At 28.2% G+C, this 14714-nt stretch overlaps 1 protein-coding gene across 1 annotated transcript; it reads left to right on the top strand.

The window, feature by feature from the left end:
- The first annotated feature begins 168 nt into the window (after positions 1-168).
- LOC136082257 (putative nuclease HARBI1) lies at positions 169-1629 on the top strand. Its single transcript, XM_065800859.1, has one exon. The coding sequence runs from the start codon at positions 291-293 to the stop codon at positions 1488-1490; it is 1200 nt and encodes a 399-aa protein (XP_065656931.1). The 5' UTR covers positions 169-290; the 3' UTR covers positions 1491-1629.
- The last annotated feature ends 13085 nt before the right edge of the window (positions 1630-14714 follow it).

Below are 14714 nucleotides of genomic sequence, written 5' to 3'. Positions count from 1 at the left end.
CCTACTCACTTCTGGCCAACATATCGGTCACGGTCATTTCACAACCGTCTAAGTCATATTTTCATAAGAAATAAATAAAAACTTTAAAAAAATTCATATTTTTTCTTTTGTTTTTCTATTTTTTCATTACAATAAAACAAACAAAAATAACTTTGTTTAATACCCAGTTCACACTAAATTCTGTTTTAAATAAACATGTTTTAATGTAAACATAGTTTTATAATAAACATGTTTTCAGTTTTCTTGCGTTCAGATTGAACGTTCTTTAGTATTTATATTAACGTTCGAAAATGGCGCTCTCAAAGAAAAACTTGATCTCGAAGTTACGAGTATTATTGTACATATCAAGGAAAAAAAGAAGACTGCAATTGCAGCACATACTGATAAACTGTATTACTGCTTATAATTTTGCGGTTTACAGAAAAATTTGGACTAAACCTCGCAGTCAAAGCTTTTGGTACGAAACAATGGTAAACTGTTGGAACGAAGATGATTGGATAAAAAACATAAGAATGTCTAAAGCAGCCTTTAATTATCTGTGCAAGGAAGTTTCACCTTTTATGCCTATACAAGGCACTAACTTTCGTAAATCTTTGCCTTTAGAAATGAAGTTAGCTGTGACACTTTACTTTTTAAGTGGATCTGCAGATTACCGAACAATAGCCAATTTATTTGGCTTAGGAAAATCAACTGTTTGTACAATAGTTCACAGAATTTGTAAACATTTTGTTGATAACTTAATGAAGAAATACATTTCCTTACCCTCAAGGGAAGAAACAATGGAGATTATAGTAAGTTTTGAAAAATTATATGGTTTTCCACAAGTAGTTGGAGCAGTTGATGGATGTCACATAAGAATAAAGGCTCCTCATAAAAATTCAGAGGACTATATAAACAGAAAAGAATATCACTCCATTATTTTACAGGGATTGGTAGACAGCAAGTATTTATTTAGAGATATTTTTGTAGGGTGGACTGGCAAATCACACGATTCAAGGGTTTTTAAAAATTCTCCCTTATATAAAGAGTGTCTGGCTAGAACCTTTTTACCTACAAACTTATCTAAAATAATTGATAATATTGAAATTGGTCCTCTTATCCTTGGTGATTCAGCATATCCCCTTAAAAATTGGCTTATGAAACCTTACTCAGATCGTGGAAATCTTAGTATAGAAGAAGCAAAGTTTAACGTTTCTCTTAGTAAATGTCGTGTGGTGGTGGAGAATGGATTTGGAAGATTAAAAGGTCGATTTCAATGTCTTTTAAAGAGATTAGATACAACAGTTGAACACACAGTCAATATTGTTACAACATGTTGTATACTACATAACTTCTGTACTTTGACAAAGCAAAAGTATTTAAATGAATGGATTGAACAAACAGAAATTGACTTAGTAAACCCTATATTAAACCACAGTTGCATTGAACTTGACAATAAAGCTGAGTTTATTAGAAATTCCATAAAAAAACATTATTTTACAACTGTTTAGTTGTAAATGATTTTTTTCAAACAATGTTGTAAAAGGCATGGTTTATTTTATTTTGAGAAAAAAATAACAAAACAAAGAAATTGCTTCACATTTTTTTAATCATAATTAAAAACTCTATCTCAGTCCCACTTTTAAGACGTTTAACATCCTTATCATTTCGGATAAGTACATTTGGTAACTTGGTAATCAATAAAGATGCATTATCTTGAACTGAAAATTCCTCTTTTATTGTGCAAGTAAGTTTTTCTAGTGTCAAATCTGCCAATGAAAGTTCTATTTCAATAAAATATAAATCTTCAACTTGACGAACTTTTAATATAACACATGGTTCTTCTTGTTTGTGGTTTTCTAAAATACTTTCTAAAATTTTATGATCAATATCAGCCTGAGAGGTCATAAATTTATTAACAGTGGCATTTAATTGTTCAAACATTACCTCACTTCTTGATTTTTTCTTTTTGGATTTTTTAAAGTAAAAACTATTATCTTTTTTTACCAACTCTTCAGATTTAGAACTTGACGGAGTAGTTTCAATGTCTATATGTTCACAGTTTACTAACTCATTAACACAATTATTAAAATTATTCACTTCTGCAGTTCTTTCAATAATAACATTCATGCCTGAGGAACTTTTCAAAAAAGTTGGTAATGTGGTTGGTTTGTCACTAAGAACCTTATCAATTTCATCAAAGCAGGATGGTTTTTTGGAAGGACCAGTCCCACTTGTATTTCGTTTATTATCAATATAATTGCGATATGCACTTGTCAATGTGTGAATTCTTGTTTTACACATCTCTTTATCTCTGTCTTCATATCCAGAAGCTTGCAAGAATAGAAAAATTTACTCCCAAATTTTTCCTTTTATAAAATCAAAAAAATATCAATATATATATATATATATATATATATATATATATATATATATATATATATATTGTGCTAACTATCAAAGAGAAATAAATATCTTGTTGTAAAAAGTACAATTTATAAACATTCATTTCCTTGTTTATTCAATATTAATGTAATTCGTAATCACTTCTTGTCTATTTGTGATTTATTTAAACTATTTAGTAACGAGTGGTTTGATTTTATTTAACAAGTTATTTCAATTTGATCCAACTTAACTGAAAAAAACAAAACAAAACCTTGTGCATGACTTCAACTTTTCTTGGATATTATCTTCTGACCATTTACTAATTAGTATTTTTGTTTCCTCATCATCCCAATGTCTAGCTCTCTTTCTAGATTTAACTTTTTCTTCAGCAACAGCTTTTTCCTCCGCCATTTAAAAACAGTTCAGGGTAATAAAACGCAATTAAAACAACCTCGCGACGTTGTTTTATTAAAACAACTTTTAACGTTGCGTGTTTTAATTAAAACCAATTTTAAATTTGATGAGAATAGTAAAATGTAAAACGCGTTTAAAATACGACAATTAAAACGTGTTTTATCGTCAGTATGAACGGGGTATAAGATAATATTTTAAACCAATTACAAAATAGTTTTTTTATATATTTTTTTATTCTGATGTCAGAGAAAAAATAGGAATTTTTAAATTTTTTTTTTTATTTCTCATAACATGAAAAAATGACTTAGGTGACTGTAAAATGATTGTGACGATTTGTCAATTGACCAACATTTAAACTTCGCTTGCGTTTTTTCTCTATATACTTTATTCTTAAATAATAGGTATAATTTTAGTTTTCAAAAAAAAACAACTGCTAAATATAAATATTTTAAGTAAAAACATGTGCTAAATATGGTTAAAAACAATTAGTAAATATGAATATTTTAAGATTAAAGCGTATATTTTTTTGTTTTTGATGTGTTTATAATTTCGATCAGTTATTTAAAATGCGTTTTGAAATTATGTCAGAAATCTTAAACACATTTTAAATATCTGATCATAAAAAATTTATTCGAGTCAGCTATTATGGGTTTTTAAATAAATGAATTACGTATACTATGTTGTAAAAATTATAATTTTTTTAATTTAGGGAAAATATCTAGTTTGCCTGAAAAATGTTACGGTATGTAACGTTGCATAATTATGGTTTGAATATATTAAAAAATTCTTGAGAAAATTTTCATATAATTTTTGAAATAAAAAATAATATTGCGTGTTAAAAATAGTTGTGTTGAAGAAAAGTTTTTTGCTTAAAATGACAAGTTGTTTTCTCCTAACTCGCCTAAGTTAAACTTGCCTAAATTTCATCTTAAGTTAATTAAGGGACGTCTGTTAACCGCCTTATCACTTTGGCGTAAATCGACATTTTTTCATATGTAACCGATATCAGTTTTATTTGTTTTGTTAAAATATATATGTAATAATTCTATATATATGTAATAATTCTCTAAAAAAAAAAAAAATAATAATTCTCATAAAACAAAGTAATTATTTTAAGGTAGTTTCAAAAAAAAAAATTTCTTTTTTAAATATAACAGTTTAGTTCTAAAATCAATTTTATAAATTTAGTTTAACGAACAAAATAATAAAACATTACAATAAAATAAAAACAAAATTAAAAAAAATTTTATTTGAGTTTTTTTCGTAAGTAAATGGCGCTTATTTCAAACATAACTGTCATTCTAACTTTTGTAACAATTATTTTTACATAAACGTTATTCAAAAGTTAATTGCCTCAACAACAAGGTTTATTGATTTTTTAAAGAAATGAGACTAGTTATTTATTCAGTCATCAATAATCATTATTTACAACTTTACTGAAATTACGCACAGTAAAAACAGTTCTTGGAAAAGATTCTTGGAAAGAATTAATCTAAATTATTCTTGGAAAGAATTAATCTAAAATGCATATTCTAATGACGAGAGAAGCAGACAACTCCTTTCTCACAACATTTGCAATTATAGCTGCGCCAGCTAAATTGAAAAGCGTGAACAAACTGCACTATTAAAGTCTACATTTAAAACAGTTAGGTGATGGTGCACTTACTGTGGTAGTTAGTAAGGAATTCCAGTTTTTAACTACTCAATTAGTGAAAAATGACGTCTTCCATGTTTCAAGTTTTTTTCAACGTCTAGTTCAAAGGCCTGGCTCCTTATTTTTAAACTATACTTAGATCTTCGATACACTAGTGTGGTTTGTGACGGCGCAAAATTGATTGAATCAACTCCATTAATTATTTTATAATTTTTAATTTACACAAAGAATATATATAAAACAGACAGGGGCTCAAAGAAGATACGGATGACTGGTGTTACCACAATCTTTTCATAGAGCCCCTTTACAATAACATTTAAAGCCCACATTGCTTTAGTAAATTTACAATAAAATATTTTTTCTGAAAAATACTACGTGAAGAATAAAAATCAATAACATAATTTACAATAACATTTAAAGCCCACATGACTTTAGTAAATTTACAATAAAATATTTTTTCTGAAAAATACTACGTGAAGAATAAAAACTCATATATACATCCTCATATGTACACATACACAAACACATATACAAACATACTTACACACACATGTATAAACATACTCGCATATATATCAGAGGTTTAGGAGATGCAATTTCATTTGTCGTTTAAAAGAGGAAGTGCTTTTCAAATCTTTTATATTGTTATTTTTTAATTGATTCCATAATGACGGACCTTGGTTAAAAATTGAGAATTTTGACACTTGCGATTTTACTCTGCTCAGTTGATAGTTATGGTTGCTATTTGACCTAAGATCGTATACCTTATCGAACTCTTTAAAAAGTCTGCATAAATTACGTCTACTATAAAACCCTGATTGATGACATCTGTAACAATATCCCGTGATTCTAATAGTGTTGTCGTGCACCCCCTGAGTTTGACGAAGCCATGCTGAACTGGAGTAATAAGTTTATTTTTGACATAATGCTGCATAATACAATTGTGGATTAAACCTTTTAACACCTTACAAGGTACCGAGGTTTTGGAAACTGGCCGGTGGTTGCTTGCCTTTAAGTTACTTACTTTTTTGAATATAGGTGTTACTTCTTAATTAGGTAGCGGTGCTTGCGCCTTTACTTCAAATACAGTATAAAAATAATCATTGAGTGTCTTAAATATGTTAAAAATGTTATCGGCCACCGATTCATTGCTTTTTTCGAGTTAATGGATTTTATCGTGAACTTTGATTTTGCTTTTGACATAAAAATTGAGTCCCTTTAGGTTTTGTTTAAACAAAGACGTTAGTGCATCTTCGTAGTCAAGTTTTATATTTTTTTTACCACTTTTATGACGGTTTATTCGGCTTTGCTATATTCTACTCTAATAAGTTAGTGTGATCCCAGCTAACACAAAACTTTCGAGCACGTTCGACGAACGTTGTGAATATTCAAGCACGTTCCATAAACGTCGCATAGTTTGCATGCACATTTTTATTAAATTAGATTTTGCTGTTTCCTGGTTTTGTAGAGTATTATAACCTTTTTGTGCTACATCTTAATTAACATAAAACATATGTGAGGAACTTACGGCATTGAACTTTTATTACTGGATTTTACTTGCCTTGCACGCTTCCGAATTAAAAATTAATTGCCTCGTTTGTATTATATCACCAACACTTTGTATCTTTTAAATAAATCAAGTAATTGATTGTTTGTCATTTTTATTTTATACGCAGCCTAATTCAATTAATTCATAGTTTTTAACATAGTTTACGTTATTTAAACACTTGTAAATAATATATATACATAATTTTACTTTTAATATTAAACATTAAACTGCGTTTATTTTAAATATAATGGAGATAAAAATAGATAAACCGCTGAAAAGTTTTAGTTTTGATTATTTTTATTTATTTTTTATGACGCATTTGTTCAAAAAATGGTGTCATTTATGTTAGTTTTTAAACTTATTTTTCTACTTTTTTATAAACAGTTACATTAATACGAGCGGCTATTTCCTAAGATCAGCTCCTTGATTTGATTGGATGAAAAAGTTGACTTAACGCTTCATCCGAATAAAATTTCTCGTTGGCCGGATTTTTGAAGGCTTGGCAATAAGCACGTGTTTGCTGTAAACGCAATATTTCTTTGTTGTCAAAACAAAGCATAATAAGTTTAGTTAAACTTGTTTAACGTTTTGAAATTTTCTTTTTTTGAAATTAAAAAACATTCAATGTATGGGGCATTCCACGTCAAGTGGAACCACCCATCTGACATCACCGACTCGGATTTTGATGAAAATTGGCTCACATGTAAGGCATAAGAACAGAAGAAAAATATGTACATCTTTTTGACTTAGGTAATTTATTTTCTGAGATATGACCTTTCAAATTTTTGACCTTTTCACTTGACCTTGGTTATTTAAAACGTCATAATTTTTCGCTATTGTACTTAGGAAGTTGATTTTAGTGGCAAACAGAAGCTCTTGCATAGACGAACAATTTTGTGTCTATACAAAAGAGTGATAAGGTCAATAAAAAAAAGTTATATGTCATTTGGTCATTTGACCTTTGAGCTTTGGTCGATGGCAAAGGTCAAAAGTCATAATTTTTTTTTTTTAGAGATTGCTTTTTTTATTGTGGATGTCCCATGAAAAAATCTTTTTGGGATTCCCATAAACAGCTTTGGGAATAATATTAAAGTATAAGTCGGTTTTAAAAATTTAATATTTAAATACCTTAAAATTATACAGTATTTTAAGATAATTTATTGAATGTAGGCCCTAGGTTATATAATAGCTACCCTATACCAATATACAATGATTTGGTGATACTTGGCCCATATATATATATATATATATATATATATATATATATATATATATATATATATATATATATATATATATATATATATATATATATATATATATATATATATATATATATATATATAATATATATATATATATATATATATATATATATATATATATATATATATATATATATATATATATATATATAGTTGAAAAGTAACAAAAATGCTTTATTTAGCAGTTTTAGCTACATAGCAGTACAGTACTGAATGCAGTATAATATTTACACCATTACCATTGCAATACATATTTGCTAATAATAAATGAAAAAAGCTATAATAATTAACAATGATGCAAGTTAAGTGCTTTGGTTGCTCCTTCAGACTCTTTAGAAGTAATGAAGTACTACAGAACAGTTGTAGTTTTGGGTTCGACTGCTAGCAAAAGATCATTCAAATCAACGGTAAAAATATCTGGAAAATCTCTGAAGGAGAAAAGTTGACTTGGACCATGAGGGTGAAGAAAGTTCATGGTTACTTCTCTTTTTTCTGGATTGCTTTCCAACACATAACCTATCCACCAGTGTTGAGCTGGCAAACATTCTGTGATGTAATTTTTTCAATTCTAGACATAGAACTGGAACTATAATCTTGTACTTGAAATTCATTCGTGGATAATGGTTTAAAGCAATGAAGTTTTTGGGTACCAGGAATCGTTTTAGCATTCAAAAATCTTTCCTTTAATATTGTGGATTCGATTTGCAAATCATTTGCAGTGAGGTATTGAAAGGAAATTCCATGGATATTTTCTCTAGCAAAGGTATATAATTGATAATTGGTCATTATTTAGTCATGGTATGGACGTTGTATGCTTGATTTTGCTGCTTCACGTTTAACAGTTACTCCAACTCCATCACAAGGGCCCTTACCATGACTTGTGGCAAAGAAATGCCATTCGGCTGGAATACCAAAATCCTCTTTGTGATAGCACAGATTTATGAAATTCTTGCAGTTTTTGTATTGTGCTGCACAGCCATAACTAAAATATGTTATTTTTAATACCTCAAATTTCACTTTTAAAAAATTAATTAGTTTACGCTGAAAAAGATGAACTGCAATTGCGTCATGAGTATTACATTCCAAAAGCAGCACATAACTTCCATTTCTATCATATTTATAATAAATAACAAAAGGATTTAAAGTTGCTTGATTGTTTGTCCAATGATATCCCTGTGCTGCATCTTGTATAATAAATGCATAATTTTCTGAAAAATCACCGATAACCAGAAATTCTCCATCTGATAAATTGTTTTTCTTCCAGTCAAAATATTTTGCCTCTTCTTGAGCAATAAAATCGTGCCTAGTAAGTGTAAACTCCCTATATATCTTTCAATAAATTCATCAGTGGACTGTATAAAGGTTTGAAGCTGGGACCTATTTGTTGTAGTCCACTGATTATACTCAATTTCTTCAACTCCTTTAATTTCAAAGCATTACAACAGCCGTTCCTTTAGCATAGCAACTCCAGGGCAATATTTACACTCGCCTAGAGGACATGCTGGCAAGGAAGGATTGCATTGGATTTTTGCCAAAGCATGTTTGTAGTTCTTAATAGAGGTTTCTAGTTCATCTTCTAGTTGTAAATCATCCATATGTGATCCGACTATCATGAGTTTAACATTTTGATGAATGGTACATACACACACAGTGAGTACCACTTGCTCCTGCAAAGACACATTCTTTTGAACGTAGCTCTGCAAACTTCGAAAACCCAATTCTGATATTTGGATACTTTTCTGAAAATAATTGATAAACTTCCTTCAAATTACTTAAAACTAATCTTTTCTGAATATGTTTTCTTTCCCCATTTTCCATAACAGATAGAAAATCTTTTTTTCCAGGCATTACACGGCTAACAGTGTCAGAGTAATAAAACTCTTTTACCATATCTTTCACATGTACAGGTAGTGATTTCCCTTTTTTTGGGTTAGGGGTTGATAAAACACCTTCGGTTATTAAAACTTCTTTTGCTTGAGATACAAGTCGATGCGAACAATTAAATTCTCTCATCACTTTTCGATTACTCCATTTAGCAACAAATATTGTCAAAATCATGATCTTTTCACTCTTACTTTGTGTTGATTTATACTTATCCTGAAGCTCTTTAGCAATGTCATCAGCACATGTGTTGGAAACTTTTTTTTTAGTTTCTTTGTATTTATCATCCTCTAAAGTATCAATAGCATCTGAATTAGTAGATAAAAGGTCTAACTTCTTTTTTACAAGTTTTCTAAGGTTTTTCTTTTTCTCCGGAATATAACTTTTAACAGTTTGTAACTTGCGTTTATCCAATGGTGACTCAATAACGACAAGGATTTATTAAAAATAGAAATTTCTACTTCCTGGCACTGACAATTTTCATTTCCCTTGTCACTACAAATATCTTGAGATCTGGAACTGCCTTGAGAATCTGACTCTGTTTTACAATTTGCAAAATTTTTATTATCACATAATCCTATTTCGGAAGGTAAGCCAGTGATCCTCTTTCGGCAAGTATCACATAATTTTGCTCCAGTCATAAGTTTTGAGGGATACATAGCTACTTGCCGACTAGAAGCTACCCTCAAGGTTTTATATTGTTTTTTCTTGTGGTGTTGGAAAGGATCATAACAATAGTGTTGTCTCTTCTTTAACTCTTTTACTTGTGCTTGAAATGCCATTTTTAATCTAAATTTAACTTGAAAGTTGCTAAAAACTAATTCCTAAGTTGTCTTTTGATGACTAATTCAATGGAAATGAATTGATTATTTTAATATAAATATATATAGCTTTAAGCCTCATATAATTTAATACTGACTTAGTATGTATTTATAGTACTAAAAATGACCTCAAAATATCGCATTTGTGAGGCCGATAAATATTAAATTTTTAGAACCTACTTATACTTTAATATTATTTCCAAAGCTGTTTATGGGAATCCCAAAAAGATTTTTTCATGGGACATCCACAATAAAAAAAATCAATTTGTAAATAAAAAAATTATGACTTTTGACCTTTGCCATCGACCAGGGTCAAAGGTCAAATGACCAAATGACCAATAACTTTTTTTTTATTTAACTTATCACTTTTTTGTATAGACACAAAGTTGTTCTTCTATGCAAGAGCTTCTGTTTGCCACTAAAATCAACTTCCTAAGTATAATAGCAAAAAAGTTATGACGTTTTAAATAACCAAGGTCAAGTGAAAAGGTCAAAACTTTGAAAGGTCATATCTCAGAAAATAATTGACCTAAGTCAAAAAAATGTACCTGTTTTTCTTCTGTCCATATGCCCAACATGTGAGCCAATTTTCACCAAAATCCGAGTCGGTGATGTTGAATTTGACCAAAAAGTGGTTCCACTTGACGTAGAATGCCCCATATGTGATATTTTACAGTATAATAATATAATGGTTAAAAATTTAAAACAGTTCACGACGCTGTGACTTTCTTTGCATTATATGTTCCTCACCGAATAGTTGGCTAAATTTCATTACGATGGAAATATTCAAAATTATATTACTACTTCTTTAATGGTACTGTTTAACAAAAATCTAGTGTTTAATTTTAATCTTTAATATATTATTAAAGATATTTAATTTGACTTCATTTCAATAATAGTTTATGTAGATCAAGTATGTAATAATATATGTAGATCACTTTGAAGTAACTTTTATGGAACAATAAACGTATTTAAAGTATACGTATATTAATAAGTGTATATATATTGGACTGGGCCATTTTTTTTCATAGTGAAATTCTGTGAGACACAGTAGCTAATCAGTGTCTCCCAGTAATGGCCTAACTATATGATTTTTTTTGCCATTTTTTAAATTCGCTTTTGCACTTTAATCGAAAGTGCAAATGATATAAATGTTTACAACTATCTTTACAACTTGACCTGATGGTGAAAAATGAGTTGTATATTTGAAATTAAAATGAGAAATGCTATACAGAAGACAAATTGTTTGCTCGGCACCAGAAAAAACTTTTTTTTTTGTTGACTTATGTGATAATACAGTAATAACCATTGTGATAATAGCAGTAGTAATAACAATAACAACTTCAATTATAATAATGACAGTAGAAATTTACAACAGTAACAATGCTAGCAGTAAGCAACCCTTAATACGGGTTATGAGTAATTAAATCATTAACAACAAAAACACATTATTAACTTGATATATTATCTAAAAATTGAATACAAATTTATCTATAAATAATATTTTAACTTTGACTCCCTAGTAATGTATTGTTTATAGTTAACGACATATAGACTGCATTAACATCAGTTAAGTTCTTTTTAAAATCTGTCAAAACACAGGTACCAGAAAAGTCAAGAAAAGCCTGCAAATACCTAAAAAAAGAAATTAAAAAATAGATTAAAATTCGTAATTAAAAAAGTATTATTTGCATTTTATTGTTGGTAGAATTAGGATAATAATATTTTAGAAAATATAAAGAATAAAAAAATAGTTATAACAGATTCGGTCTATCAACACAAAACACAGTAACAATAGCACATAGCATAAAATATTTGGAAGCACACATTACTGTGTCTCCAGAGTAATTAAAAAAAAAAGTAATTTGTTGACCACTTTCGTGTCAACAAATTACAGTCAGTTTTCCATGTTAAATACATAATATATATCCAATATAAAATAAATCCAATATAAAATAAAAGAAAAATTCTTTTCAATTGCGCTAAAAAATAGCTTTCAGCTTTTTCCAATTGCACTAAAAAATAAAAAAAACTTGCTTAGCAAAGTTGCTTAGTTCTTAAGAACCTGAAAACAAATAAGTAAAAAACCAAGAACAAACAAACATTTATTTATTAAAACTACTATATTTAAACAAATTAAATTAAAAAAAGAACAACATCAATTCTCTTTAAACAGGGGCGTGGTGGCTCATTGCACAGCGATAGAAAGAAAACTTATTAGAAATTTAAGAAAACAAGAAAAAACTTACAAGGAAATTTCAGTTACGATGGGATGTTTTCAAAATAATTTTACAAATGCCTTAAAACCTGAAAAATCACGTGAGAATAGAGGAAGACCACGCAAAACGTGTCAGCGTAGGGATGATAACATTACAATTATTTCAAAAAAAGACCCATTCACGCCAGCAACAAAAATTTTAAATGAAATTAATGAAAATATTAGTGTTTGGACAGTTAGAAGAAGGCTTTTAGAAAGTAAGTTGCCGGCTCGAACTCCGAGGAAAGTACCATTACTTGGTAGAAAGAACATTATGAAAAGAAAATTTTTTGCATAAATGGTATGACCAAAAAATGGCATAATATTTTGTGGAGTGATGAAACTAAGATTAATTTATTTAATTCTGATGGAAAACAGTATGTAAGAAGACCATCAAAGCAAGAACTTTCACCTCGCTTCACTGCGAAAACAGTGAAACACGGCAGAGGAAATATAATGGTGTGGGGTTGCTTTTCCTGGTACGGTGTGGGGCCACTTTTTTGGATCAAAGATATTATGACCCAATATGCATACGTAGACATACTAAATAATGTCATGTTACCATTTGCCGAAGAAAATATGCCGATAATTTGGCATTTCCAACAGGACTGCGACCCAAAGCATACATCCAAAGCTGCGAAAGAATGGTTTACGACCAATAATGTAAAAGTTTTAGAATGGCCACCTCAGTCACCTGATCTAAATCCTATTGAAAATGTATGGAAGCAGTTAAAACTTAAAACTTCTGGACAAAATCCAAAAAATAGAAATGAACTGTGGATGATGCTCCAGGAGGCTTGGTACAGCATTCCTGTAGAAGTTTGCAGAAAACTAGTGGATTCAATGCCGTCAAGATGCACGGAAGTATTAAAAAATAAAGGGTATGCAACAAAATATAAATAATTTGCAACCCTATTGACTTCCATCTTCATTTTTTACTTTACACCTATTATTTTGCTCGGTGTGGAATTTATTTTTTTTAAATTAAAATATATTATATATATTTAATAACCTAATTTTTATTAATTTCTGTTTATTTATGTAATAAAATAAAAGTTCTAATAAAAATTCAAATTTTCATTTTATTTGTTTGAAAGATATTCTCGTATTTGTTAATTTTTTGGTTTGCACTTATTATTTTGCTCGCCACTGTATGTGTATATATATACATATATATATACGCATACATATATACACATACATACATATATATATATATATATATATATATATATATATATATATATATATATATATATATATATATATATATATATATATATATATATATAATAACTGACCTTATTCTAATAAATCATCAATACAAACTAGCAAGTTGAGATAACACTTGTAATTATTAATATTGTTTGTATTTAGTAATATTTGTAATTAATAATATTGTAATTATTAATTATCATATTTGTGATTTGTAATTATTAAAATTGTTTGTAATACTTCAGAATAAAAAATGGTAACAATACGACGCAGAGTTTTTGTACTGATTTTCTCATAACACAATTTACCGCAAGCAAATACGATTAGTATTTTATTGTTTGTAGAACATAGCCTAACACAAAATTAAAAATCAAAGATTAATTTTTCTATTACTATATAATGATATATATTTTATTGTATAATAATATAAATTTTTTTAAATTATTTATGATTTTTTTTCTAAAATAAATATTGAAAATCTTTAAAAATTAGAAATTCTTTTTATAGATTTTGTGCTTTTATTTAATTCGGTGTTTGAACTTTTTTTAACATTTTCGCATAAACTCACAACAGCAAAAATGCCACTCTAAAAATGGTGCTGTTATTGACATAATTTAAACATAAAAGTCTTTATAACGTAGTTTCATTTAGCAGTTACTTAACTAAAAGTATTTCATATTTTTTCCAAAAATACTTTTTTACTGTTTTGTCATTTCAAAAATAAAACAAAATTAAAATATTTAAAGCTATGGAATCTTTATAATTTATTTTAAACTTCCTATAATTAATAGTAATAAAAATGAGTCGTAAATAAGTAAATTGTTAAGGTGTTCTATGTAATTGTATTTGAAAATATTTGCGGTATTCCCACACCTCAATTAAAATAAATTCGTTAAATAATATGGTTTTACGCAATTTTTAAAATGTTTTATTTGTGTATTATATAGTTCATAATTCAAAGTTTGCATAAAACATATCTTCTTTAAATGCACTTTTTGCACAGCCATCATCCTTTTTTTAATCTGTTTGAGGACAGAATATTACGGAGTGATTTGTTTATTTACATGCAATAATATAAACTGTATAAAAATAAAAAAATTTATTTATTATAAAACAAGTTTATATCTATTTCGAAACGCTACAAAAATGCAAAACATTAGTTCGATACTTATTTATATTAGCCAAATTCATTAGACGCGGTCCGCACACATGTTTACGATGTAGGGAAAAAAATAAAAATGGTAGCTTTTCAGTTTAATAAAGTATCAACAAGTGTTCCACATCTTGATATTTA

The sequence above is a fragment of the Hydra vulgaris genome, chromosome 07 (genome assembly GCF_038396675.1).
Source record: "Hydra vulgaris chromosome 07, alternate assembly HydraT2T_AEP".
NCBI classification, from domain to species: Eukaryota; Metazoa; Cnidaria; class Hydrozoa; order Anthoathecata; family Hydridae; genus Hydra; species Hydra vulgaris.
The sequence above is the reverse complement of the archived record's forward strand: the minus strand, read 5'-3'. Positions and strand labels throughout refer to the sequence as shown.

Coding starts and splice junctions, on each gene's coding strand:
- LOC136082257 (XM_065800859.1), top strand. CDS start 291: ATGGCGCTCTCAAAGAAAAACTTGATCTCGAAGTTACGAGTATTATTG.